General features: G+C 40.3%; 1 protein-coding gene across 1 annotated transcript in view; it reads right to left on the bottom strand.

The window, feature by feature from the left end:
- The window catches only part of PCDH15 (protocadherin related 15), a 723,362-nt gene that overhangs the window by 106,219 nt on the left and 589,358 nt on the right, over nt 1-27,785 (bottom strand). The window contains exon 26 of the mRNA XM_059172504.1: nt 3,304-3,431. Coding sequence (XP_059028487.1) covers nt 3,304-3,431 — 128 coding nt within the window. The remainder of the gene's footprint in view (nt 1-3,303; nt 3,432-27,785) is intronic.

Below are 27,785 nucleotides of genomic sequence, written 5' to 3'. Positions count from 1 at the left end.
AAGTCCTCTCTTCCCACCCCTCCTCTCTCCCTCTCTCTCCATTCCTCTTCTCTAACTCGTGTGGAATATTACACTGCATAAGGCTGGCCACCTGGAAAGAACCCAAGTACCTCCTGGTAAAAGGAAAAGTGAGGTGTCCCTCAGAGTTGTCAGTAGTCCCAGAGAAACTAGCCCCACCTGTCCACCTCATCATATGACGTCCACGTGTTCATTCCAAAGCACCTGTCACCATGCAGACATCTGCCCACCCAGCCCTTTTCCTTCTAGGAGGACCCAGATTCCCACCTCACCTCTGCCACTAGACTTTCCCAGGGGTCCCCTGGAGCTCACAACCCATCATTACCTATATTCCCTAAATATCCCGGCCTTCTCTCAGACTATTAACTTTCTGATTTCTTGTCCCCAAACTGTCCCCTCCCCTCCAGGAGATATGGCTTACGGCAGCCATCTCAGAGAGCTACCCCCATACTTCAGCTGGCAGAGAGCCTGGGGCAGACTGGCAGACATCTCTATATCTGGATGGAGGCTTCTAGAATATCCTTCCACTTCCTTTGCCACCTTCTCCCAATTCCTCTCAAGCACCTGCCATCATCATCAGATTGTATCACTCATAAGTGTCTCACTACAATCATCTATAGGCCTCTGGAGAAATCCCCTTTATTAATGGGCTATTTTCAAGTTTGGCTCATTTTTCTTTTTTTCCTCTATAAACGCTCTCATGATGAACAGTCATAGAAAAATCCTCAGGCATTCTATTCACAGCAGCATCTGACTTTTGATCACTCCCTCTCTTACCAATCTACTCTTTATGGGGCACACAGACCACGTTCCCCTGGCATTCCTGTCCCCTCATGGCAGGAGCTTCTTGGTATACTCTGAAGGACTCTCTCTACGAGGTCTAAGAGGTGAGTGCCAGGGCTTAGTCTGTGGACCTTTCCATCTATGCCCATATTCTAGGTCATTTCATCCTGGCCCATGATTTCTTCCCTGAATCTAGATCAGCATCTCTGATCGCCTTGCCTTATTAAAAATCTCCAAAAATGAACTCTTGATGCCTGCTATGACAGTACCTGGGGGAGGGATGGGGACCTGCTTGGAACAAAACCTAAGGGTCATTCTTGATTTTCTCTCATGCCCCACATACGATCCATCAGCATATCCTCTTTGCTATCTTGGACTCCCTCCTGACCATGACCCCAAACCACCACTGTGGTTCAGCCCACTGTCATGTCTCTTCTGGAAAGTAATACATTGGGCTCTGTGGCTCCTCTTGTCCGAAAACGCTGTTCACCACCCCCACACTAACCCTGCACAACATCTGGAATAATCCCCTTACGTCGGGTTATGTCACACCTCTGAAAAAAACCATTCAAAGACTTCCTTTCTAACACATCGAGGGTAAACCCCATGTTCTGGTCCTGGGCCACATTTTGAATTTCATCTCCAACCAATCTTCCAGCCATGCTGACCTCCAGGCTCCCACAGGCTTGAGGGACTGGACAGAGGAACGAGCAGAATACTCCTGACCTAGGAATCCACAAGTCTTGCCCTTGACCACATACATGACTTTGTACTAAGTAGTTACTGATTTTATCCATCAGTGACGTGTTTCTTTCACTGGTTTGAAGTACTAGGGTGGTAATGCTGTTTTTGTTTGTTTTTTTGAACTGCTCTAAGTTCAACTTCAAGAACAGTACACACTATGAGTACTCAAAAAAGTGTTTGCCAACTAAATGAATGAACTGAACCAATCAACACTTCATGGGACAAAAATGTAAAACTCCTTTGGAGTTGTTTTTTACTTGCAAATCATGCGATTTACATATAATGTGTTGACCATTTGTGGACCACTTTTAGTTTGAAGGGGGATTCTGATCAGGAGTCAGTTTTTGGCACTATGAAGGAGCTATTTGGCAAGCACACTATACATGTTCATTTGCTTGGCTGATTTTCCTCTTTCGTACTTCTGTACATAAGACGATAAGGCTATGTGTAAGAAGAGTTCTACTCATAGTTCTCCTATTATCAAGAAGAGAAAGGCAACTCATTGATCATGACTGAAAGTAGATGCAACCACCACTTGGATTCACCCAGGGAAATTTAGGTTTTATGCGTGTGTATTAATGCTATTTAAAAAAATATTCTTAAAATACTTTTAGAAAAATAACTGTAATTAAGAATATGAAATGCTGGGAGGCTTGCATGGCTCAGTTGGTGAAGTGTCGTTTGCCTTCAGCTCAGGTCATGATCCTGGGGTCGTGGGACTGAGCCCCATACTGGGCTCCTTGCTCAATGGGGAGTCTGCTTCTCCCTCTGCCCCTTACAACACTCTTGTGTTCTAGCTCTGTGACAAATAAATAAATAAAATCTTAAAATAATCCAAAATGTTCTAGCTTCTAAAATTTCTCCCCAATGTAATACAGTATTTATCAATTTATTTCTCAGTAACAAACCTATTGTAACTTTATATGCTGCAAACCATTTATAAAATCTTTCAACATATTTGATGATGACTTATTGGAGAGAAATGAAGAATTATCAACTTTTGTCTTGGATGTTGGCTTTTAAAAAATTCTAGGTAGGGGTGCCTGGGCAGCTCAGGTCATGATCTTTGGTTCAGGTCATGATCTCAGAGTCCTGGGATCCAGCCCCACGTTGGGCTCCTTGCTCAGTGGGATCCTGCTTCTCGCACTCCCTCTGCCTGTTCCCCTGATTGTACTCTCTCTCTGTCAAATAAATTAATTTTTAAAACAAAAAAGTCTAAGTAGGTTTGTGATTTTTTTCTGATATATCTGAGTTTTTTTAACTTTTAGTAAAGTGCTAAAATTAGTAGTGTTATGTTTTACATTTATCTCAGATTTTTAATTTTAAAAAATGCTGCAGAAAAAAATAATTTATCACATGATTCCTTCTATTAGAAAAACAGTAATTTTATATTTGCCACTAGAAACTCCACTTTGCAAATCTTTGGAGTTACTCTGAATTAAACCTATGAGAAGCATACAAATTTACTGGGAGCCATACATTTTAATGATTTAATATCTTATTCAGAGTAAATTATCATAAGTAATTTTTCCTATTTTCACAGTAAAAATAGAACATAAAAGTTGCACAGTATTTGCCTCATAACTATTCTGTATTTAGTTTGGCTAATTAAACTCATGTATCTCTGAGTTTCAGACTTTTGTTTAAACAACATGAATAAGTACTCAGTCAATACAAACTACATGGTTACACTTTATCTGCAAAGTCTGAGCTCTTTGTTTTAACGTTAGTTCGGTATCTTAATAAATGTTTTCGTACCTTAACTCTGAGCACAGAAGTAAACATTCTTGCATCTTCAGATACACCTCCAATGTAGAATTTTTTCTGAAACACTGGGGGATGATCATTTTCATCCTGAATCTCAATATACACTTTAGCCGTATTGCCTGGAGGATAAGAAATAATATATTTTTAATTGGTGGCTATTCACTAGAAAAAATGCACTGAAGTAAATACTTACTATACTTGCTTTTTTTCCTCTCTCTCTCTCTCAAACAATGGAAATGGCTTAAATGAGAAAGTCATTCCTGAATGGCAAGTTTAATTCCCTGAGGTCCACAGAGGACATGGATAATGATGCTTCTGGGCCAATAATGTGAAATTGCTGTTATTTCTTTTAATTACAATGTCTTGGTAATTCATTTTACTTGATTTAATAGGCACTAAAGTATTGTGTTCTGCTGATTTTAATGAAACAATTCAACTGTTCATGCTCGCAAACATTTCACACACACTACCAACTACACCAAAGTGACACAAATACATAAACACCTTTATGAAATAAGAGAAACTGACGTCAACTAAAAACAATATTTTTTTCCTTAAGTGTAAAACTAGCATTGATAGTCTCTCAGTTTAAAAATGTACAATATTGGGGCACCTGGGTGGCTCAGTGGGTTAAGCCTCTGCCTTCAGCTCAGGTCATGATCTCTGGGATCGAGCCCCGCATTGGGCTCTCTGCTCAACGGGGAGCCTGTCTCCCCCTCTCTCTCTGCCTGCTTCTCTGCCTACTTGTGATCTCTGTCAAATAAATAAAATCTTTAAAAAAATAAAAATGTACAATATTTTCTTTTTTTATTTTTAGGATGAAAAGTAAACAGTGGTTGGGTGAGGGGTTTATTTCTACAAAGAGAAACCAAGTTTAATCATAATGTTACTTTAGCCACTGAAAAAAGTGTAGCTGGAGAGATCAGTGAGGTCGTGTGAGTCATCTACACTGGGGTGTGATGTCTACCATACTAAATATGCCATAAAGAACACATTTCATCATTAAATGTTAGAATCTCACTCCCTCCATCATCATCATCACTCTAATGAAAAAATGTAGCACCTGTCACTAGTCCACGAATAACCCTCTACAGTGAACCCAATATACAAAAATAACTGGGCGCCTGGGTGGCTCACTTGGTTAGATGTCTGCCTTCTGCATGATCTCTGGCTCCTGGGATCGAGCCCTGTGTCAGGGCCCCCTGCTCAGTGGGGAGTCTGTTTCTCCTCTCCTCTTGTGCTCTCTGTGTCGCAAATAAAGATGTGTGTGTGTATCAAAATACTATGCAGCCACCAAAAAAAAAAAAAAGAGAGAGAGAGATCTTGTCATTTGCAATGACATGGATGAAACTAGAAGGTGTTATGCTAAGTGAAATAAGTCAATCAGAGAAAGACAATTATCATATGATCTCTGATTGAGGAATCTGAGAGGCAGGGGGAGGCTGTGGGGGGAAGGGAGGGAAAAAATGAAACAAGATGGGATCAGGAAGGGGACAAACCATAAGAGACTCTTAATCTCACAAAACAAAATGAGGGCTGCTGGGGGGTGGGGGTTAGGGAGAGGGTGTGGGTTATGGACATTGAGGAGGGTATGTGTTATGGTAAGTGCTGTGAAATGTGTAATCCTGAGGATTCACAGACCCCTGGGGCAAATAATACATTATATGTTAATAAAAAATTTAAAAAAAAAAATCAGTGAAGGAGCCCAGACTTGGGTGTCAATCATATTGGCTGGCCTTCTGATTTCAAATCTCCTGGTCTGTTAAAGTACGGAGAACAATAAAAACAAAACAAAACAAAACAAAATAAATAAATAAAATCTTAAAACAATACTTAAAAATAATTCACAAACCAGGAAAAATGAGGAATCGCTTGGTAATCCCTTTGCAACAAGTAGACTGAAATGATAGAAGCATTCTGATGTCTTACCAATGTGAACTTTGCTCATATATTTCAATTAGGATCAAATATAGGGCAATTGAGCTACAAATTATTTATCAGGGGAAACTTAAAGTTGCTGCTTTATCATAGCTCCAACTACAACAAAGTAACACCGATCTATAGCACCATAGGCATATCATGGGTGTACAGTAGTAGATCTGTGTTGATTAAGTACACAAAGGAATAACCTGCATTGTCTTAGAACTGAAAAACAGGCTGCTTTCTGCTTGCCTGGAGAAAAGGTCAGAGAGGTGAAAGAGTTATTTTCCCGGAGGTTTTAACCCTACCCTGCTGCTACCCATTTAGTTTCCCTCTTATTTGTCTCTTTCTAGCCATCCCTGACCTGGAGGAGTTGGAATGGGGAGGAGAGTGTGTTAGCTCAACAGAGATGGTGCCCCGCAGGGAAGCAAGGCTAATGGCAGTTAGCCTTGTGTATTGGGGAGGGGAAGTGCTCCGAGCTGCCCCCTGGTGGGCCACCAGCCAAGGTTGGCCAAAATGAACACCACTTTCATCTTACTAACTGACCAGCTTTCTCTCTAGGATCAAAGGACCTAACAGCTCTAAATTTAACATGTTTTAACAAAAGGAATTCCAAACTACAATTATCACCTTTAAGCTTTTTTTTAATGTTTTTAATTAATGACCACATTAGTTATGGTCCCTATTGGCAATACTTGAGAAAGTGAAAGCTGATTTTAAACTCACTGTAAAGGAAAAAATTTATGTGCTGAAATTTATCTACTTTTCTCCTGATACTTATAAGATGATGACAGAAGGTTAAGTCCCAGACATAACATATTATGCCGTCAGGAACAATTGTGCTTTAGATAATCTTTTAAAAAGCAACTGTTAAGTATTGGGAAAAATAACATGAGAATCAGTGTTGTAATCTGAAGTGACACTTACATGTTCATAAACATATTACATGTATACATTTTATAAATTCCAGAGACTGCAATAAAAATATTTTAAAATATATGTTTAGTAGTTATTAAAAATCTCTAATAAAATTAACATCCGTAGAAACACTGAGATAAATATCTACTTACACTAATGACATTCAATGGGTACAAATAATCTGTAAAATAACTTATCCTGCTTTAACCACCAGACTAAACTTTTTCAAGGTTTCCTTTGACAAAATACTCATCTCACAAAAATCATCATTACCATGTAAAATAGCATGCTTTCCTATCAGTTGTGCTTAAGTCCATATTTGCTTTGAGACTGATACAGTCTCTGTATCACTTGGTGCTTTAAATAAACAGTAAAATAAAGTGTGATGGTACTTCCATGCCATAAATTATGTGAGGAGAGCAAGCATGATGATGGAGAGTAATCACAGGACTGGATTATCTGTTTAAGTTTTTCTTGTAATTTTCATTTGCCAGATTTGGGCATTTTTAGGTTTATATAGTAACAATAATAATAATAATAATAATAATAAGCAGCATGTAACATACCCAATTCGCTCAGTTTTTTATTGGCTGCTCTTCTTCTTGCCTCTAATGTCTTTTCAACACAATATGGGTTAGTTTCTCCTCTTGGTTTTTTAAATATTTGCCTAACAACTCTGCAGTTTGACAAAAATTTAACTAGAATTGGATCATAACTCTGTGTTACTGAGCTGTATAATTTCTGGCTCATCTGCCAGAAAATAAATGGAAAGAAAACATTATAGGTATTTTATATTTACTTAGTATATAATGCGTTCCATGTCAGTTTCATCCTGGGCTATTTTTATACCCAATAACGTTATCATAATCATTACAGTCTTATTGCATTTCACACACTGGAATGTTGTGCAATCACAATTTTATTTTATTTTTTAAGTTATTTTTTATAAGATTTTATTTTATTTTATAAGGTTATACTTATTTATTTTAGAGAGAGAGACAGGGTACAAGCAGGGCGTAGGGAACAGGGCTTAGAGAGAGGGAGAAGCAGACACCCCACTGAGCAAGGAGTCTGATGCAGGACTTGACCCCAGGACCCTGAGATCATGACCTGAGCTGAAGGCAGATGCTTAACCGGCTGAGCCACATCAGTACTCCTTAAGGATTTTATTTTTAAATAATCTCTACACCCAATGTGGGACTTGACCCCCATAACCTCGATATCTAAAATCACATACTCCACCCAATGAGCCAGCCAGGAGCCCCCACAAATTAGAAAGGGAAAAAACAAAACAAAAAAAAGGCAGCACCGAAGTGTGATTAACAGTATGAATAATTCTTTTCTTTACATCTACAGGAACCCATTTAAAAATCTATTTTCATCATGACTGTCCAAATATAAACCATAAATATAAATGTTTTCTTATTATGATAGCTCCTTAGTTCTCATTATTTGTTGAGGAATTTAAACCCAGTTTCACATCTTCATATGGTCCTCCCAGGTCTAGCAAAAATTCAATACTGGGAGCTAATGGTTATTGGGCAGTATGTGGCTGCCAATTGCACCAAGCTTTGCAGGAGAATCTGGTCCTAGGAGATAGATAGAGCTGTTATCACAACTACTGTTATTCTCATTTTCATGCAGAACACTGACAGGAGAACGAGGTGAGGGTCTGGCCCAGGGCTGGTGCGTATTCTCTTTGGCACATGGTTTGGCTGAGACTGGAACCCACTATGTGACAATAGGACTCAAACACTGACATCTCTAGATTCTTGGGAAAAGGGCCAGTTTGTGTGCCCTAACATGGGTGAAAAGAAGTTTCAGGTTGATTGCAGCCAACACTTTTGATTGACTGCAAACAACACTTTAAAGATTACAATTATAAACTCCTTCCCTTTTTGTAATTAGGAGCCTCTGCACCCTGCCTGAGTTCTCACACAGCCCTCCACACTGTCCCAGAGGACTTTGGTGCAGGGTTTATGATCTGACTCCCCAGTTTTCCCAGCAAGTATTTGATGTCCTGTTCTATATCACACTGAGCAAGTAAACACATAAATACATCAACTGATCAATACATTTCAGTGTTTTGCCTTTGCTGGTGATGATTCCAGTCCAGGCATCCTCCTCAGGATAATCAATTTTATGAGTTCACAATGCATTGTGTGAAACACAATGTCCTCTCAGGTGCTTGGAATTTACCTGTACCCACTTTAAGAAATGTCCTCTAATGGTCAAGGGGTCAGATTTGGTCAGAAGATAAAAGAGTGTCTTTTTTTTTTTTTTTTTAAAGATTTTATTTATTTATTTGACAGACAGAGATCACAAGTAGGCAGAGAGGCAGGCAGAGAGAGAGAGGAGGAAGCAGGCTCCCTGCAGAGCAGAGAGCCCGATGTGGGGCTCGATCCCAGGACCCTGGGATCATGACCTGAGCTGAAGGCAGAGGCTTTAACCCACTGAGCCACCCAGGCGCCCCAGAAGATAAAAGAGTGTCTTAAGGATACATGTCCTAAGGAAGAAAATGAAGTCAGGGCAAGGGGCGGGGGGTGGTCTGTGGAAGAAACTGCAGGGCATTTTGCCAAATTAAGTCAGTCAGACAGACAAATATGTATGACCTCATTGACACATGGAATGAGGACAAACAGAACTCAAAGAAACAGACAGAGTGGTGAGGGACACCAAGGGGGGGCACGGGGGGTAGGTATTGTTGATCAAACAGACAAACGTTCAGTGACAAGACGACTTTGTTCTGAGGCTCTAGTGAACATCATGAAGACTGACAGGAAGTGAGAAATGACTTGATTGTCGTAAATCACTTCATAATATATACATGTATCGAATCACCGAATTAAACACCTTAATAATTTTATTTGCTAAGTATACCCAAATAAAGCTGGAAAAGAATTTTGATAGGTCTAAGAAACGACTGTAAAATAAATACCTGGCAGTCACAAAATAAATAAAATACACCCAGGTGGTTTAATCCCTAGAATATCACTCACTCACATGTTCGGACTCATGGACGTACCATGTGAGTGACACCAGTGGCTTCCTTGGCTTACACACTTTCACAATGCTTGCATACAGACTTAGGGCGCTATCCTGGTCTTCCACTGATTTGGGGTTTTGAGGATTTCAAAGGCAGAAATTTGGAAGTAACTCTGATTTAAATTCCTTTAAGGAAATACAGTTCTTATCTTTTTAAGAGTACTTGCACAATCGATTTTTTTTTTTTTTTTTTTTTTTTTTGGTCAATATATCCTTTAAGGTAGCTGTGAAGCACATAACAGAAACAGAAAAATGCTGAGGGAAAACAGGAAAGTGATACTTTGATAAAATGGATGGGAGAACAGTGTGAGAAGAGCAACACCAGTGCCAGATGTCAGACACCCCCTGCCCTCCCCTTCTGCAAGGACTGGGAGGAGCCCCACAGGGGCCAAAGGACATTACAAGCTGGGGGCAGGGGGTGGATTTATTTGGCATGTGTTTTGGTTAGGAACATTGTACTCTTCCTTTGTACTTGGGGGCTCATTGCCTCATTTCCCCCCTCAAATGACATTCTTTTTCCTCCAATTTTGTAGGAGAGAACCTCTTCTTTGGGCAGCACCTTTGGCTTCAGTAAGCCAAGATGTTCCAGAAGGGACCACTCCCTTGAGGGAATGTGACACACCTCCTTAGTTTGAAGAAAGAAAAAATGGAACTGCTTAAGAGTAAAGCTCAGGGAAGAAACTAGGAGTCAGAACAGAACCTTTGGAAAGAGCCCTCTGTTCCCTTAGGCAATCTGAACAAGGAAAAAAGTGTTCAAACACTAAGTGATGTTCAAAAATACCACTAATTCAACTTGACTCCATGTTTTTCAAGACCACATTTAGTTTGTGATTATCTTTCCTTCTTTCTTTTCTTTCAATAATTAACTCTGGGCTGTTAGTTTTCCCAGGAATCCCCTATTATTCTCAAGATCAATCTGTTTCTTCTGTCCACACGACAAACCTACTGCCTACATTGCACTGGGTTCTCAAGAAAGACTTTCTGAACAGCTGTCTAAGGAGTTAAAGCCGTGGTTCTCGGCCATGGTTGACTTTGCCCATCTGGAGACAATTGTGGTGGCAATAACTGCAAAGGGAAGGTAGGTAGGGGGGTTGAGTAAGTAGAGGCCAGGGATGCTGAGGAACATCCTGTGATGAACAGCAACAGGCCCCCAGAGCAAAAAGAAAAAAAAAAAAAAAAACCAGCCCAAACTGTGGATAGCAATGAAGCTGAAAAACCCCAGTTTAAAATAAGAGAGGTTAGAGGAGTAAAGATAAATGGAAAGACTGTGGATACATAAAAACACCGTGTCATGGGTCCACCTGCAGGCACACATCTTTAATGCAGGACTCAATCAAAACAGGCTGAAATTATGCAATCATATGATGGCCCTCCCCCCTGGGGCTGAGTTCTTTCAAGTCAGGGGTTTGATCTTGTTCACCCGCACTCCTGTCACTGCCCCTTGGCCTCTGCTCTTGACATTGCCTCCATCTGAAGGAGCTGAGCTCCAAACACATCTCTAATTATCACTGATAAATACATCAAAGAAATAACTACTGTCATCCTTAGGATTACAGGAGCTTAGTCTGATTAGATAACATACACTAGACTCTAAAACCTTGGAGGCAAGGGCTGTTTTTCTTATTGTTATATATTCTTCATGGTCTAATGCATTAGATTTTTTTTGAAATGTATCAAAAAGACGGAAAATGACTTATATTCTCTGATGATTCCATTGCAGAGAACTTTCAAAATTCTTGGAATACCAGGCTTACTTGGTTATTCTGCTGGTGCCAAAAAAAAAATGATTAGTTCCTCATGAAATCACATCACACAGACACACACACGCACACACACCTTTTTACACTGTTTTTCCATTGATACTACTTTTGTATATGTTTGACTGACAAATTAATTCTCTGGAAGCACTGGGACTTCCACATGGTAAGTGTTCAATAAATGTTGATTTAGACTAGAATTGCTACTGTCCCCTCCCACCCAGTATCCACTTAAATAAAATGAATCGCTGTATTTTATCCCCATAAATAATAGATTTCAAGCCCTTAAAAAAAATCATAGTACTGAACAAATAAATGTTGCTGTTAAAATTAGGAGCACCTCTCTCCAAGATAACAGATTTTTAAAAAATACAGATATTAGGAGAATACAGGCTCTGAAATCATTTCATAAGTCTAAGGACTATTTGGAATGACTCAGGATTTATGTTATTTATACTACTGTTAATTTCCTTGGCATTCTTCTGCCCTAGTGTATATGCCAGATAAATGACTGATTCTTTAAATAGTGTTTAAGAACAAAAGGATCATCTGAGATAAGAACTTAATCGGATCTTACTAAGGGGTTTATGGATAGTTATTCAGTTAAAAAAAATAGGCTGATTTGAGAAAAGCATGGAAGAAATAGGTTTTGTTGTGTTTATTAGATGGAATTTGTAGGAATACAATATATTTACATGCTCTTTTGAAAAATAAATTATTAAGTACATTAGCATGAGAAAAGCCACTGCCTTTTTGGTTTTCAGCTTTCTGCTCTGCACGAATTGTACTTGGTTATATTTATACACACTATTTTCAGTAGCTAGGCAGGAGAGATTAAATCTTTTGAGGTTCATTTTAATACTTTTGTTATTGAGCTCTGACAGTTGATTTAATTAGCCTTTGCATGATTTTAATTGCTTGTATCTAAAACATACATTTTGTGTATGTGTTTGCTGCAAGGTGAATAACTGAATTAAGGACAAAACTGCCTGTAACCATTGGCTTCAGACACTCAGATTACTATAATATATACCTGTTTTGGGGTAAATTTTTTTGTCAAGAAAATGATGACATTGACAATGTTACCAGAACAGTGATGGGGAGATAATTAGGAACAGTAATATTCTCAATTCCAACTGAAGTTTGGCTTTGTATCCATATAACATATTTTCCCATTAGGAACACTTAATGAACTTAAGTTTCTCTGTAAACATTAACCAGAAAAAACAAAAGCTGAGACTGCAACATTGTTTCTTTTCATTGGTATGGCAAGCTCTCCTTAATCCTGTGAGACAGAACCCATACATTTAAAGGCTTTGGGAGGCAATGGTTATGACTTTCAGCTCACTCTGTTTCCATCCAGAATAAACAGTAAACACTGTTTTAATTCTTTTGTGTCTATTAAACTCCAGCTCTCTCCACAGCTCAGCTTAACACAGGACCTGTAAGTGGGGAAGTTACAAGTGGGGCTAGGTAGGGAGAGATGGACGGGGCCAGGCCATCAGGCTCACAGAAATCCCAAACATGTGGAGGTGCGGGAAAACCAGAGATAAAGGAATAACCCGAATACCTTGCCCTAGGAACACCCTGCCCTAAATGGGGGAGGGGGGAATCTTTTATGATAATCACCTGGGACCCACAAAGGACACCCAGACCCTGGGAAGGAAGGAAGCCACTGAAGGGGTTATCACGAGTCCCTGCTCAATGGTGATATCGGTAGAAATGTTACAGAGATTTCAGGTCCCTCGTTAGCTTTCTAAAAAGACCAACCCTAAAGGCCTTTGTCAGCAACCCTGTGGGGACCCCTCTCGCTCTTGAGAGCTTTTTCTACATCTTCACTTAATAAACTTCTACCGCTTTACTCACTCTGTCGTCCTCGAGATTCATTCTTCGGCTCCCAAGACAAAAACCTCGCTCTCCCACATCATTTTGGTGCCAAAACCCAGGACCACGTCCACCCGAGGAGGAGCAGAAAGCGAACTCTTTCCTGAGCGAGGGCTGTCCCTCAGCCGACCTCTTCCCATAAACAGCAAAACCCGCACCTGTGGGCCGGCTGGAGGCGAGCCGCGCAGGCGCCGGTCTTGGGGCTCGGTCTTAGGCTTCTGGAGAAAGGTGTGGTCGGTCCCCTTTCTCCCACGGAGGGAATGTCGGCCTCACCTGACGCAGCTGCTTTCTGCTCATTGCCTTTTCTTAAAGGACCTGCTCCTGCCTCAGGGACGTTGTGTCAGGTCCTTCCAGTCTCCGAGGAGCAGCAGGCCCGTCCAGCCAGGGACTCCGTTCAGGGTCCTTTATCCTCCGTCATCCCTTCTCTAAGCACCTGCGAATGTTATGGGTTCCACGGTCCCGCTGACTTTGTCAGACGGGGGAAGAATGCTGCCTATGCAGATAGAAGGGTTTTTGTTTGTTTTGTTTTTTCATTTAAAAATGTCTTTTTATGAGGACTTAGGAAGAAAATCTTTTCCTCACTTTTTGTTGCTTAGTAAGATAGGTTTCTCTGTTAGGTACAGTTTAGGTTTAATCACGAACAGGGATCAAAACCCAGGTTATCGGCAAGCGAGATTAGAGCTATCTCCTTACATGATAAGTCAGAGGGAGCCCAGTGTTTCCTGGGCGTTTACTGGACAACACGGGGCATGAAGGAGGGAGCAGCAGACCCCCAGCCAATTCCTCCACTGGTTGCCTTAGCGGCTGGGACTTTAGTGGGTCATGTAGTTGGACTTTCTTGTTTCAACAAGAGAAATATGAAGTGATGATGCTACATCTCGGGGTCTGCACCCCTCAATAGGGCCAGGCTTACGAATGGGACCTCAGGTATAGGGACAGAAAAAGCGCCCAGGGGAGAAGCGAGGGAACATAACTGAATCCAAGTTTAAACTGTTAACCTCGCTAAGCCTTTATGATTAGGCCAGATGTTTTAGGGGTACATCCAGAGGAGAAAAGGAAGATCAGGTGATAGAACGGATCAGACTGGCTACTCCTGCTGGCCTGATCCCCCCTCACCCCAAGGTGTTAAGCCACTGTTTCACACTGGGTCGGAAACCAGGGGACGCCTTGGTTCACAGGGGAGAGCTGGATGTAGGGACGCCTTCACAGTCACCTTCCCAACATGCACCAGTAACGCCTACTAGGATCGCAAGATGGGAAACCATTCTCTGCGGGGACTCCTGGATTAGGTGCTGCAAAACTGGGTAATTCCCCTTGTAAAACTTTCTAGTGTTAAACAAACAAACAAACAAACAAACAAAAAGCTTTCTAGTGTTTTCCAGGGGTTAAACAGGGCAGGTTCTTCAAGGCAAGGTAAAATCAGGCGTGACCTTTGTGGCAAGGCATGGTCTCTTCAGTCCCCAAGAATTCTCCTCTGGGGTGCCTTTTAACCCACTGGAGACAACCAGCATTGCAAGTTTAGGAAAGGGTTGAGTTCCTGTAAGGCTCACTGTATGGCCACAGTGGGAAACTGGGCAGGTAGACTAAGGAATCCTGGATCCATCCAGGCTTTCAGGGCTCCAAATCAAGGCCCTGACATAAAGGCCTCTTGCAGAAGGTGTTTACCCAAACATGTTGGCTAGTAATCTCCCTCCTGACCTACTGGATCAGTGTCTAAATAATCCTCCTCCCAATAAACCTAAGTTGCTGGAGGAAACACAGGCCTCCCCAGCAAGGGGATGCTGACTTTCCCCTGCCCCTCACTGTTCCTACTACTAGATGTGAAGTCTTCCCCCTCTTTCCTTTCTCAGGTTAATGGCGATAATTGGAGCCAACTGTGGTTAGTTGGCCTCAGGTCCTGGACTTTGAGGAATATTTCCAAGCAGCTGCTGAAATTCCCTTTGTTTGGTTCCCTGTCTTCTCCAGCCGGACAGGGACTGCCTAACTCCACTTGTTGGTGGGAAAACAAGGCAATTATGCATCTTTCCAAGTGGATGAGCTTTAGAACTGGGAACCCTTTGCTCTTGTCTCCCAGCAGCACTTGCCCCGTCTGTCTGCCCCACCCCCTCCTGTTTCTGTACCTTGGGTGCAGCCTGCATAATGGGCTCACTTCAGGTCTCCCCTCCTGTGTCTCAGGTGAAGCTTGACAATGGGAAACAAACACAATGAAAAGTGGACCCAACTGGGAACAAAACTTGGGATTTAAACTAAATTTCAACTACATGTCTTTAAAGTTATCATCATTAAATGTGAAGCTCATATTCCGCCAAGGTTTGCTGAAGGTCAAATAAGCTCGTGTTATCTCTGTTCCAGTTTGTTAGCAAAAACATGGCTAAAATGATGGTTAATTGTATGTCTCATCCAAGTTTTCATAGGAAATTGTGAAAATATCTTTCAAGGTCTTTGGGATTAAATTCATTGGATCTCTAGGTCTTTTCCAAATACAATAAGGTGTTCAGTCACTGATGACTGGATGTAGGTTTGTGCTTCTAACTACTTACTCTGAAGAAACTGAGGATATTTACATCTCTTGTTAACATATTTTATGCTCAATGGGTTCATAAATTTGCCATCGGAAGAATTCTGGTGTAATGGTTCACCATTGGTTACTACTTAGTCTTTTACTGGAAACGAAGATTTCTAAAAGTGCAAAATTTGGCAACTCTGTGTGTAGAAAAAGGAGATGTGTAAGAAAGATATAAGGCATGGGAATGCATTTGTGTTGAAGGTAAAAGAAAGCAATTCTATCCTAAATGAAACTGGTTGTTTGCAGAGAAATGGCTTGAGACAAACTTGGAATGCAAAACAAAGTTGTAGGTTTGTGAAGAGAAATCTTTGGAAAGGAATTTTCGGTGTGGTCAGGACAGACTAAGATTGGAATAGATGATATAAGTACATCAGTGTAAGACTGAAATTCTGCTATCTCTGTTAAAAACACAAAAGTTTTCTTGAGTTGTTGGTGCTCTTTTTGGTAGAATGTAAACAGCTATTTTCTCTTTGGCTACTAAGAAAAACCAGTTTCTATGTTTGGCCTTTATCAGGTCTTTGAAATCCCTAATCCTATTTATTAGGCAGGTGCCTAAAACTTTCTAATGTTTTAACAAACTTCTCCAAGATTTAAGTCGTGAACACAGTCTTGTTGACTAATCAGACTTGTTTGGTAGTTACAGTCTGGTATAAGGTCCTCACTGGACTTTCTGGCTATTGAAGTGTTATGTGACACAGAAATAATGGAGCTCCTTTGTCAATTGCATACTAATGAATTCTCATTAACAATGTCCATTTCTGAATCTGTCATTTATAATTATTCTTATTTGCTTGCAAAATAAGGTTTATCCTCCAGGAGTCTCATAAAAAGGACTTCTAGGACAAATACATGTATTCAGTATCTTTAAGATCAAAACTAAAATGGGTAAAAACTTCCTAAACTAGCAGGGCTCCTGGATGGTTCCATCTCTGATAGTCATTTACCCTAGAAGCCACCTCCTACAATTGGAAACAAAGGCTTTAACCATGTATCCAACAGCTCCCCAGGTTAAAGAGAGCCTCAGAGCTCACTATGGGACTCCCAGGACTTACTTAGGACTGAGCATATAATAGGCAAAACCAGATGCTTGCTCAGCAGGACTCAAAATGATACTTCTCAGGCCCTGGATGCACTCAGCCAAGAGTTAAATGAAGTCAGAGAAGGAATTCTGGAGACTGTCTAATATTGCTTCACCATTTTGGATGTGAAAATTTTCCTCACATGTTTTTTTTTTTTTTTTAATATATTTTATTTATTTATTTGACACAGACACACACACACACACACACACACACACACACACAGAAAGAGAGGAAGCACAAGCAGGGGGAGTGGGAGAGGGAGAAGGAGGCTTCCACCAAGCAGGGAACCTGATGTGGGCCTCAATCCCAGAACCTGGGGATCATGACCTGAGCCAAAGGCAGACACTTAACAACTGAGCCCCCAGGTACCTACACATGTTGTTTTAACATTACAATTAACTCCTGGTATGTGTCCCAATTAATAGGGAACATCTGTGATCAATTAAGATCAAGATGTCCACAGATCTATTTGACGAAATTGGAAATTGGGGCTCTTATCTCATAGATGTGATCATAATTTAGGGCCTAATACTTGTTTTATGCTCATCCTTTTGCATGTGCTGATGCACGGACCCTTTGCTGCCCATCATGACCCCTGGAGCCATACCTCGGGCCCCTGGACCTAGCCCGGGACAGACTCTAACTGTGGCACAGCACACCCCCCCATTTCAGCAGGAAGCAGCCAGAGCAGTCATCGTCCCATTTGCTAAGGGCAGTTAGGGTTACTGTTCCAGGGACAATGAGGAAATGATAGGTGGGGCGAGGTAGGGAGGGATAGATATGGGGCCATGTGCAAAGGCTCACAGAAATCCTGAAAGTGTGGAGGCATGGGAAAGCCAGAGATCAGAGAATAACCGGAACCACCCTGCCCTATGTGTGTGTGGGGCGGTGTCTTTTATGATAACCACCTGTGACCTATAAAGAGTAACCAGACCCTGAGAAGGAAGGAAGCCCCTGAAGGTGTTGTCATGAGTCCCTGCTCAATGGTAGTATCAGTAGAAATGTTAAAGAGATTTCAGGTCCCTGGTTAGCTTTCTAAAAAGACCAACCCCAAAGGCCCTCATTGCCAAAGGTTGCTGATCTTTTCTGAGCTACAGTTTCTCATCAATAACAGGGCAGTAATCATACATAGCCAACGAGATTAAACAAGCAATTATAAGTGGCTTCACCATTTCCCATATGACTCCATTTACTGACAGTCAGGGGAGGGAAAGTATTAGCAACACTACTACCACCAGAAGGAGGAAGAATACCAAGGCCACAGAATTTAAAAATAAAATTTCCTTAAAAAAATTAAAATAATGAAATTTCCTAGCACTGAATTATAAAAGAAAATTGTTTTTGTATGGGATATTGTATAGGGACCATCAAATAAGGTATTTTTTTCCTGCATCTAGAAGAATTTAAGTAGTAATGAAATAATAGAAATACAGTAAAAGTGTCTTCAGTACCCATACTTTTGTTTATAGGACAAGACCGCAATTTGCCAAACTCATTTTGAAAAGCTTTCTCTTTGAGAAATACAGACACACTATACAATATCTGACATAAAAATATTCTGATGTTACGAGCCTGACATGAATCCTTTTTTCCTTAAATGCAGATTCATAGCTGAGAACAAACAGTTATACTTGAGTATACCATTAAATAACCTTGGTATTTTTTTAAATGTACAGTTAAAAAGTATACTTTAAGCCTAAAGCTATTTTTTAATATATTTTTTTGAGATTTATTTATTCTGGGGGGTGGGGTGTTGGGCAGAGGGAGAGAATCTTAAGCAGATTCCCTGATGAGCATGAAGCCCTCTGTGGGGCTGGATCTCACAAGCCTGAGATCATGACCTGAGCTGAAACCAAGAGTCAGATGCTCAACCGACTACCCAGGGACCACTAGCCTAAAGCTGTTTTATTTCAAGAGAAGCAATGGTTGGTAATTCTGGTAAAATATGTAAATAAAGAGACCAAAAAAGGCTAACCAACAAAATGATCATGTCTTGGAAAAGCAATCTTCTAAGCACTTGAAAAGATACATCAACTGTAGTGATTCACGTCAGATAGTCAGTCTTGAATTATCGTGCATAACCCCAAACACACAACCAGAAAGAAACATGTTCTTGTTTCCTACATTGAAGTAGGTAAAGAAGAATCCGGCAAGAAAAGATTAATAAGCCAACTGTGGTTTATTGTATTTTAATGGAAGAGAAGGAGGCTCATTCCTCTCTGTTAGCATAGTTTTTCTGTGTTAGCCCCTGCACTAGCTGCTTTGTTTCCAGTATCTCTTTTAAAATCTTTTAAGTGATCCATGAAGTAGATACTGTCATTTTCAGATAAAGAAAGTAAGACTTAAAGAGTTAGGTCAATGCCTATAAGGGAGAGTCAGACTTTCTATTCAAGCATGGCTGAAATTCGTATCCAGTCTCTCTCCATAAGAACAACAACAAAAAATTTCTAATAAAAAATCAGGTGACTATCTTTAGAGACTAGAATATAGGCTTGCAAATGGTAGAAGTTAAATAAAAGATTTCTGAGTAGGAAGATAACTCTATTTCAGAGGGTGGGCTATTGTAATCACCTCTCCTACAGTTGGTCACAAGTGGAAGAAAAATGACCAATAATTTGAAGGATTTAAAAACGCCTGTGGCACTTTGCTGAAGGAGGGAGAGAGAGCATTTAAAATAATATGCTGAAGTAATTGAGAGCATGAACATTAGCCTCTGCTCATTAATGAAGAGAAAATACGGGCATCGTTTGAGTTTCCTATTGTTTCTGTAAATTAATGCTCACACAATACAAGTATATTATATTATGGTTCTGTAGGTCCGAGGGGTCCTCCTGGACTAAAATAAGATGTAGGCAGGCCTGCATTCCTCTCTGTGGGCTTGGGAGATAGAGCTGTTTTCTTGCCCTCCCCAGCTTCACCCACTGCCTCCCTCCCCTCCCTGGCTCTCATCTCCTTCCAGTTCAAAGGCACCTATGACCCATGGAGTCTCCCACCAGCATTACCCTCACACTGACTGCCCTGCCTTCTTTTACTTATAGGTACCCTTGTAATTGCATGGAGCCCACTCAGATAAGCCAGGAGAATCGACCCATCTTGTATCCCGAGTTTAGGAAACTTCCGGGAACCCTGTGCCATGTAAGGTGGCATAGCCACACACTCTGGGGCTTAAGACATGGGCATCTCTTGGGGGAGGGAGCATTATTCTGCCTACAAAAAGGATATTGGTGATTTATTTAAAACTTTAGAATTCAGGGAAGATACTATATTTATGAAACAGGAAAATTTTAGGGTGCTTGGCAATGACAAATTCAAGAAAAGCCCAATTCTGTGATAATACATGCATGGTAATAACCAGAGCTCTTCTTCCTTTACAAACAGCATTACTGATGGCAGTCACTAAACGGCGGTTATGGACTGAGTTATGTCTCCCCTACCTTCGTATGTCGAGGCCCCAATCCCTGATGTGACTGTATTTAGAAATATAGCCATTATGGACGTAATTAAGGTTACATGAGGTTACAGGGTGGGAGCCTGGCCCAAAAGGATTAGTGTCCTTTTAAGAAGAGAGAAGAGAGCTAGGACACTCTTCTCCCTTCCCCCCACCTCTCTCTCTCTCTCTCAGTCTCTCTGTCTCTGCCCCTGACCCTGTCTCCATCCCCTGTGAGGACACAGCCCAAAGGTGGCCATGTATGAGCCAGGAAGAGGGGTGTCACCAGAAACCAACCCTGATGTCACCTTGATCTTGGACCTCTAGCCCCCAGAATGGCGAGGAAATGCATTTCTGTTCTTTACACCACCTAATCTGTGGTATTGCGCTTTACCAGCCGGAGCACACCAAAGCAATGGCGACACTAACTCCTGAAAAGTTGAGATGTCTCTAAGCTAAATGCTTTTCGGTGCCTTCCTGCAATTTATCCCCATAATAACGCTGTAACTGATTACCCCCATCTTATCCACGCAGGGAATGGGGCTTGGAGAGATTAAACGAGGTGTCTAAGACTGCACAACCAGAAGAGGTGGAAGATTCAGACCCAAACCCCTGCCAACATGTACTCCTGACCATTTCACTTTATGGCCTTCCTTCAGTTTGGGTAATTTAAAAAACCCAACATAATCCCTAAACCTCTCTAAAATTTGTGGTTTATGGGGAGCTAGGAGAGTCTGGGTCCGCTGGCATAAATTTTTAATTTATATTAGGGTATACGTACATTTATGCCTAAAACCACAGGAAGAATGAACAATTCACTAGGCAACATCTAGGGTTTCTAAGTCTTTAGAACCGTTCTGAAGGCTGAGAATACAGTGACAGAATGGGTCAGGCAAAATGAGTCTGCTTCTCCAGTGCATCAGGAAGATAGGTGAAAAGACGCTGTAGTTAATCTGGCTTAAAATTAAATCTTCTCAGTGGAAGTATTTCTGTATATTTTTTGCTGAAAACATCCTTCATCCCTGCTTTGTGGGAACTTGAGGTAAAGTAGAAACATCATGAATTCAAAATGAGAAATCCTGGGGCATGTGGGTGGCTCACTCAGTGAAGCACCAGACTCTTGATTTTGGCTCAGGTCATGATCTCAGGGTCGTGACAAAGAGCCCCAGGTCAGGGGGCTCAAGATTCTCTCTCTCCCTCTCCACCTCCACTCCTGTTCAGTCATTCACTCTCTCTCTCTCTCTCAAACAAACCAACGTAACAAAATGAAAAACAACAACAACAATAATAAACCAGAAATCCCTTTTCCACATATTGGGGTATGTTTTGAATGAATCCAGACGAGGAAAAAAACCCCTGATTTTCTCATCTATAACTTTGTTGAAAAACAATAGGCTTGTTTTGGTTATCAGATGTTACAACAGACAAGCATGTGCTTGCCATCACCAGAAAAATGTAAAGCAACAGAGTTGTTGTCCCTAAAAATTGAAAAGAATTTTGGCATACATGTTATTTTCAAAACATTTGCATAGTGAGTAGATTACATCAAAGTACATGTGAATACTTATCAGTACTACAAATGTATATATGGGATAATTATATGTGAAATAATAAGAAATATATATATTGGATTCTGCCCCTACTCCTGATACAGAGCTCCTAAAACTCCTTGTCATTAGGGGTGCTAGGAGCATGTTTTGTTCTAACACTTAGTCTTTGGCCTGTTTCCTGACACAGAGCTCCTAGAGAATACCTAATTTCCTGAGTGACAGGAGCATCTGACATGGAACTTCTGAATCTGCTGGAATTCTTGGGTGAGAGGAATGTCTTTTGTTCTAATGAGGCCACTCTTGGTTGTCTCTGGGATGGCACTAGTCACCAGAGATCCCGAGCTGTCATTAGAAGCTCAGAACCATCAGGGCTGCTGCCCATTCTTTGGAGACTGCAAAGGGCCTAGAAATGGAATTAATAATCTGTCATGCCTTTTATATGATGAAGCCTCCCCAAAATCCCCACAGTATGAGGTGTAGAGAGCTTCCGGATTATGAGCACAAATGTGCTCCATCCACCAGGGTGGGTGGAGCACCGGAACTCCAGCAGCAGGAAGCTCCTTTCAGACCTCGTCCTCTGTATCTCTTCATCTGGCTGCTCAGCTGTGTCCTTCATCATATCATGAAACAACCACTGAAATTGTATTTTTTGAAGAGTACTTAATGACATAAAAATATTTTTGATATAACACTAAATGGAAATACAAAGCCCAAGATTCTAAACAGAAAATGCATGACCAAAATGTGTGTGTGTGTATATATATGTGTGTGTCTGTGTGTGTAGCCCCAGGAAAAAAGACTGACAGAAATAAGCAAATTTTAAAAATATTCAGAAGTGTAGGATTATACATTATTTTCTTTATATATGTATATATATATATATATACATATACACATACATATCACATCTTATATAGTAATAATAATTTTATTTATTTATTCTTAAGCTATTATTTATTTATTTATTTATTTGAGAGAGGAAGAGAGATAGTCAGAGAGGGAACACAAGCAGAAGGAGCAGGAGAGGGAAAAGCAGACTCCCTGCTGAGCAGGGAGAATAATGTGGGGCTGGATTCTATGACCCTGGGATCACAATCTGAGCCAAAGGCAGATGCTTATTGACTGAGCCACCCAGGCATCCCACAATAATACCTTTATAATGAAGAGAAACTTAATATTAAAAATGTGGAAATGGGAAATGGAAAACAAATTATGAAAAACACACTATTCACAGAAATGAAAAATCTTGAAAGAAACTTCATTTATTCCTTTGTATACCTTTCCCAAAATATCATGTCTTCTATCTAAAGAGCCTGGGGAGACACCGGGGACATCTCTACTTTTTCTGCATCGACAAGCTTGGGCAAATGCTAGCCAAGCATGTATTTTCCCCCAGAAATAAAATAAATTTTTTTACTTGTTTGCTTGTTTGTCTTTAAGATAGTATCTCCCCAGGAACTTGTGACTTCCTTGGGAACACTTAACCAGAAGTGATGAATAAAGAGAAAGGTGACCTTGCCAAACATAATCTAATTACTCTTTATCTGTAGATCTTTGCTTCCCTCATTAGTCATCTGGTACACAACATATTTAATAATTAGCTTTTTGCAGATTTTAGAAGCCATTTAACAACAACAATTTAGTGCAACGAACGGGCTAATTTTAGTCCTTAGAAAGTACTTAATGAATACTTGTCAAATAGGGGTGCCGAGTCCCTGCACTATGTCATTACATGCAAGCATTATCTTTAATCTCTTCCAAAACTTCTCAGAGGATAAAATAATTTTTTTGAAGCAACAGAAACTTATAAACTTTCAAAGGTTCAAGTAATCAGCTACATAAACTTTCAAGCATCAGTCACAGTAAAAATGGAAGCTAAGTCTTCGTTAACACAGAACACGCAATCTCGTCCTGTAACTTTCAAGGAGCAAGTCTCTCTTCTAGGGCTGTCCCCACACTACCTTCCTGGGCATCTCAGTCAACCACAGCTAGGTCCTAAATTGATTTTTTTTTTATTTTTTTATATAATTTTTTATTTTTTATAAACATATATTTTTATCCCCAGGGGTACAGGTCTGTGAATCACCGGGTTTACACACTTCACAGCACTCACCAAAGCACATACCCTCCCCAATGTCCATAATCCCACCCCCTTCTCCCAAACCCCCTCCCCCCAGCAACCCTCAGTTTGCTTTGTGAGATTAAGAGTCACTTATGGTTTGTCTCCCTCCCAATCCCATTTTCTTTCATTTATTCTTCTCGTACCCACTTAAGCCCCCATGTTGCATCACCACTTCCTCATATCAGGGAGATCATATGATAGTTGTCTTTCTCTGCTTGACTTATTTCGCTAAGCATGATACGCTCTAGTTCCATCCATGTTGTCGCAAATGGCAAGATTTCATTTCTTTTGATGGCTGCATAGTATTCCATTGTGTATATATACCACATCTTCTTGATCCATTCATCTGTTGGTGGACATCTAGGTTCTTTCCATAGTTTGGCTATTGTGGACATTGCTGCTATAAACATTCGGGTACACGTGCCCCTTTGGATCACTACGTTTGTATCTTTAGGGTAAATACCCAATAGTGCAATTGCTGGGTCATAGGGCAGTTCTATTTTCAACATTTTGAGGAACCTCCATGCTGTTTTCCAGAGAGGTTGCACCAGCTTGCATTCCCACCAACAGTGTAGGAGGGTTCCCCTTTCTCTGCATCCTCGCCAGCATCTGTCATTTCCTGACTTGTTGATTTTAGCCATTCTGACTGGTGTGAAGTGATATCGCATTGTGGTTTTGATTTGTATTTCCCTGATGCCGAGTGATATGGAGCACTTTTTCATGTGTCTGTTGGCCATCTGGGTGTCTTCTTTGCAGAAATGTCTGTTCATGTCCTCTGCCCATTTCTTGATTGGATTATTTGTTCTTTGGGTGTTGAGTTTGCTAAGTTCTTTATAGATTCTGGACACTAGTCCTTTATCTGATATGTCGTTTGCAAATATCTTCTCCCATTCTGTCAGTTGTCTTTTGATTTTGTTAACTGTTTCCTTTGCTGTGCAAAAGCTTTTGATCTTGATGAAATCCCAATAGTTCATTTTTGCCCTTGCTTCCCTTGCCTTTGGGGTTGTTCCTAGGAAGATGTTGCTGCGGCAGAGGTCGAAGAGGTTGCTGCCTGTGTTCTCCTCAAGGATTTTGATGGATTCCTTTCGCACATTGAGGTCCTTCATCCATTTTGAGTCTATTTTTGTGTGTGGTATAAGGAAATGGTCCAATTTCATTTTTCTGCATGTGGCTGTCCAATTTTCCCAGCAACATTTATTGAACAGGCTGTCTTTTTTCCATTGGACATTCTTTCCTGCTTTGTCGAAGATGAGTTGACCATAGAGTTGAGGGTCTATTTCTGGGCTCTCTATTCTGTTCCATTGATCTATGTGTCTGTTTTTGTGCCAGTACCATGCTGTCTTGATGATGACAGCTTTGTAATAGAGCTTGAAGTCCGGAATTGTGATGCCACCAACGTTGGCTTTCTTTTTCAATATCCCTTTGGCTATTCGAGGTCTTTTCTGGTTCCATATAAATTTTAGAATTATTTGTTCCATTTCTTTGAAAAAGATGGATGGTACTTTGATAGGAATTGCATTAAATGTGTAGATTGCTTTAGGTAGCATAGACATTTTCACAATATTTATTCTTCCAATCCAGGAACATGGAACATTTTTCCATTTCTTTGTGTCTTCCTCAATTTCTTTCATGAGTACTTTATAGTTTTCTGAGTATAGATTCTGTGTCTTTTTGGTTAGGTTTATTCCTAGGTATCTTATGGTTTTGGGTGCAATTGTAAATGGGATTGACTCCTTAATTTCCCTTTCTTCTGTCTTGCTGTTGGTGTAGAGAAATGCAACTGATTTCTGTGCATTGATTTTATATCCTGACACTTTACTGCATTCCTGTATAAGTTCTAGCAGTTTTGGAGTGGAGTCTTTTGGGTTTTCCACATATAGAATCATATCATCTGCGAAGAGTGATAATTTGACTTCTTCTTTGCCAATTTGGATGCCTTTAATTTGCTTTTGTTGTCTGATTGCTGAGGCTAGGACCTCTAGTACTATGTTGAATAGCAGTGGTGATAATGGACATCCCTGCCGTGTTCCTGACCTTAGCGGAAAAGCTTTCAGTTTTTCTCCATTGAGAATGATATTTGCGGTGGGTTTTTCATAGATGGCTTTGATGATATTGAGGTATGTGCCCTCTATCCCTACACTTTGAAGAGTTTTGATCAGGAAGGGATGCTGTACTTTGTCAAATGCTTTTTCAGCATCTATTGAGAGTATCATATGGTTCTTGTTCTTTCTTTTATTGATGTGTTGTATCACATTGACTGATTTGCAGATGTTGAACCAACCTTGCAGCCCTGGAATAAATCCCACTTGGTCGTGGTGAATAATCTTTTTAATGTATTGTTGAATCCTATTGGCTAGTATTTTGTTGAGTATTTTCACATCTGTGTTCATCAAGGATATTGGTCTATAGCTCTCTTTTTTGGTGGGATCCTTGCCTGGTTTTGGGATCAAGGTGATGCTGGCCTCATAAAATGAGTTTGGAAGTTTTCCTTCCATTTCTATTTTTTGGAACAGTTTTAGGAGAATAGGAATTAGTTCTTCTTTAAATGTTTGGTAGAATTCCCCCGGGAAGCCGTCTGGCCCTGGGCTTTTGTTTGTTTGGAGATTTTTAATGACTGTTTCAATCTCCTTACTGGTTATGGGTCTGTTCAGGCTTTCTATTTCTTCCTGGTTCAGTTGTGGTAGTTTATATGTCTCTAGGAATGCATCCATTTCTTACAGATTGTCAAATTTATTGCCGTAGAGTTGCTCATAGTATGTTCTTATAATAGTTTGTATTTCTTTGGTGTTAGTTGTGATCTCTCCTCTTTCATTCTTGATTTTATTTATTTGGGTACTTTCTCTTTTCTTTTTGATAAGTCTGGCCAGGGGTTTATCAATTTTATTAATTCTTTCAAAGAACCAGCTCCTACTTTCGTTGATTTGTTCTATTGTTTTTTGGGTTTCTATTTCATTGATTTCTGCTCTGATCTTTATTATGATTTCTCTTCTCCTGCTGGGCTTAGGGTTTCTTTCTTGTTCTTTCTCCAGCTCCTTTAGGTGTAGGGTTAGATTGTGTACCTGCGACCTTTCTTGTTTCTTGAGAAAGGCTTGTACCGCTAAATATTTTCCTCTCAGGACTGCCTTTGTTGTGTCCCACAGATTTTGAACCGTTGTATTTTCATTATCATTTGTTTCCATGATTTTTTTCAATTCTTCTTTAATTTCCCGGTTGACCCATTCATTCTTTAGAAGGATGCTGTTTAGTCTCCATGTATTTTGGTTCTTTTCAAACTTCCTTTTGTGGTTGAGTTCTAGCTTTAGAGCATTGTGGTCTGAAAATATGCAGGGAATGATCCCAATCTTTTGATACCGGTTGAGTCCTGATTTAGGACCGAGGATGTGATCTATTCTGGAGAATGTTCCATGTGCACTAGAGAAGAATGTGTATTCTGTTGCTTTGGGATGAAATGTTCTGAATATATCTGTGATGTCCATCTGGTCCAGTGTGTCGTTAAAGGCCTTTATTTCCTTGCTGATCTTTTGCTTGGATGATCTGTCCATTTCAGTGAGGGGAGTGTTAAAGTCCCCTACTATTATTGTATTATTGTTGATGTGTTTCTTTGATTTTGTTATTAATTGGTTTATATAGTTGGCTGCTCCCACGTTGGGGGCATAGATATTTAAAATTGTTAAATCTTCTTGTTGGACAGATCCTTTGAGTATGATATAGTGTCCTTCCTCATCTCTTATTATAGTCTTTGGCTTAAAATCTAATTGATCTGATATAAGGATTGCCACTCTTGCGTTCTTCTGATGTCCATTAGCATGGTAAATTCTTTTCCACCCCCTCACTTTAAATCTGGAGGTGTCTTCGGGCTTAAAATGTGTTTCTTGGAGGCAACATATAGATGGGTTTTGTTTTTTTATCCATTCTGATACCCTGTGTCTTTTGACAGGGGCATTTAGCCCATTAACATTCAGGGTAACTATTGAGAGATATGAATTTAGGGCCATTGTATTGCCTGTAAGGTGGCTGTTACTGTATATGGTCTCTTTTCCTTTCTGATCTACCACTTGTAGGCTCTCTCTTTGCTTAGAGGACCCCTTTCAAGATTTCCTGTAGAGCTGGTTTAGTGTTTGCAAATTCTTTCAGTTGTTGTTTGTCCTGGAAGCTTTTAATCTCTCCTTCTATTTTCAATGATAGCCTAGCTGGATATAGTA

This window comes from Mustela lutreola, chromosome 4 (assembly GCF_030435805.1).
Source record: "Mustela lutreola isolate mMusLut2 chromosome 4, mMusLut2.pri, whole genome shotgun sequence".
Classification (NCBI taxonomy): domain Eukaryota; kingdom Metazoa; phylum Chordata; class Mammalia; order Carnivora; family Mustelidae; genus Mustela; species Mustela lutreola.
Note: the sequence above shows the minus strand (reverse complement) of the source record. Positions and strands in the feature narration are given on the sequence as shown.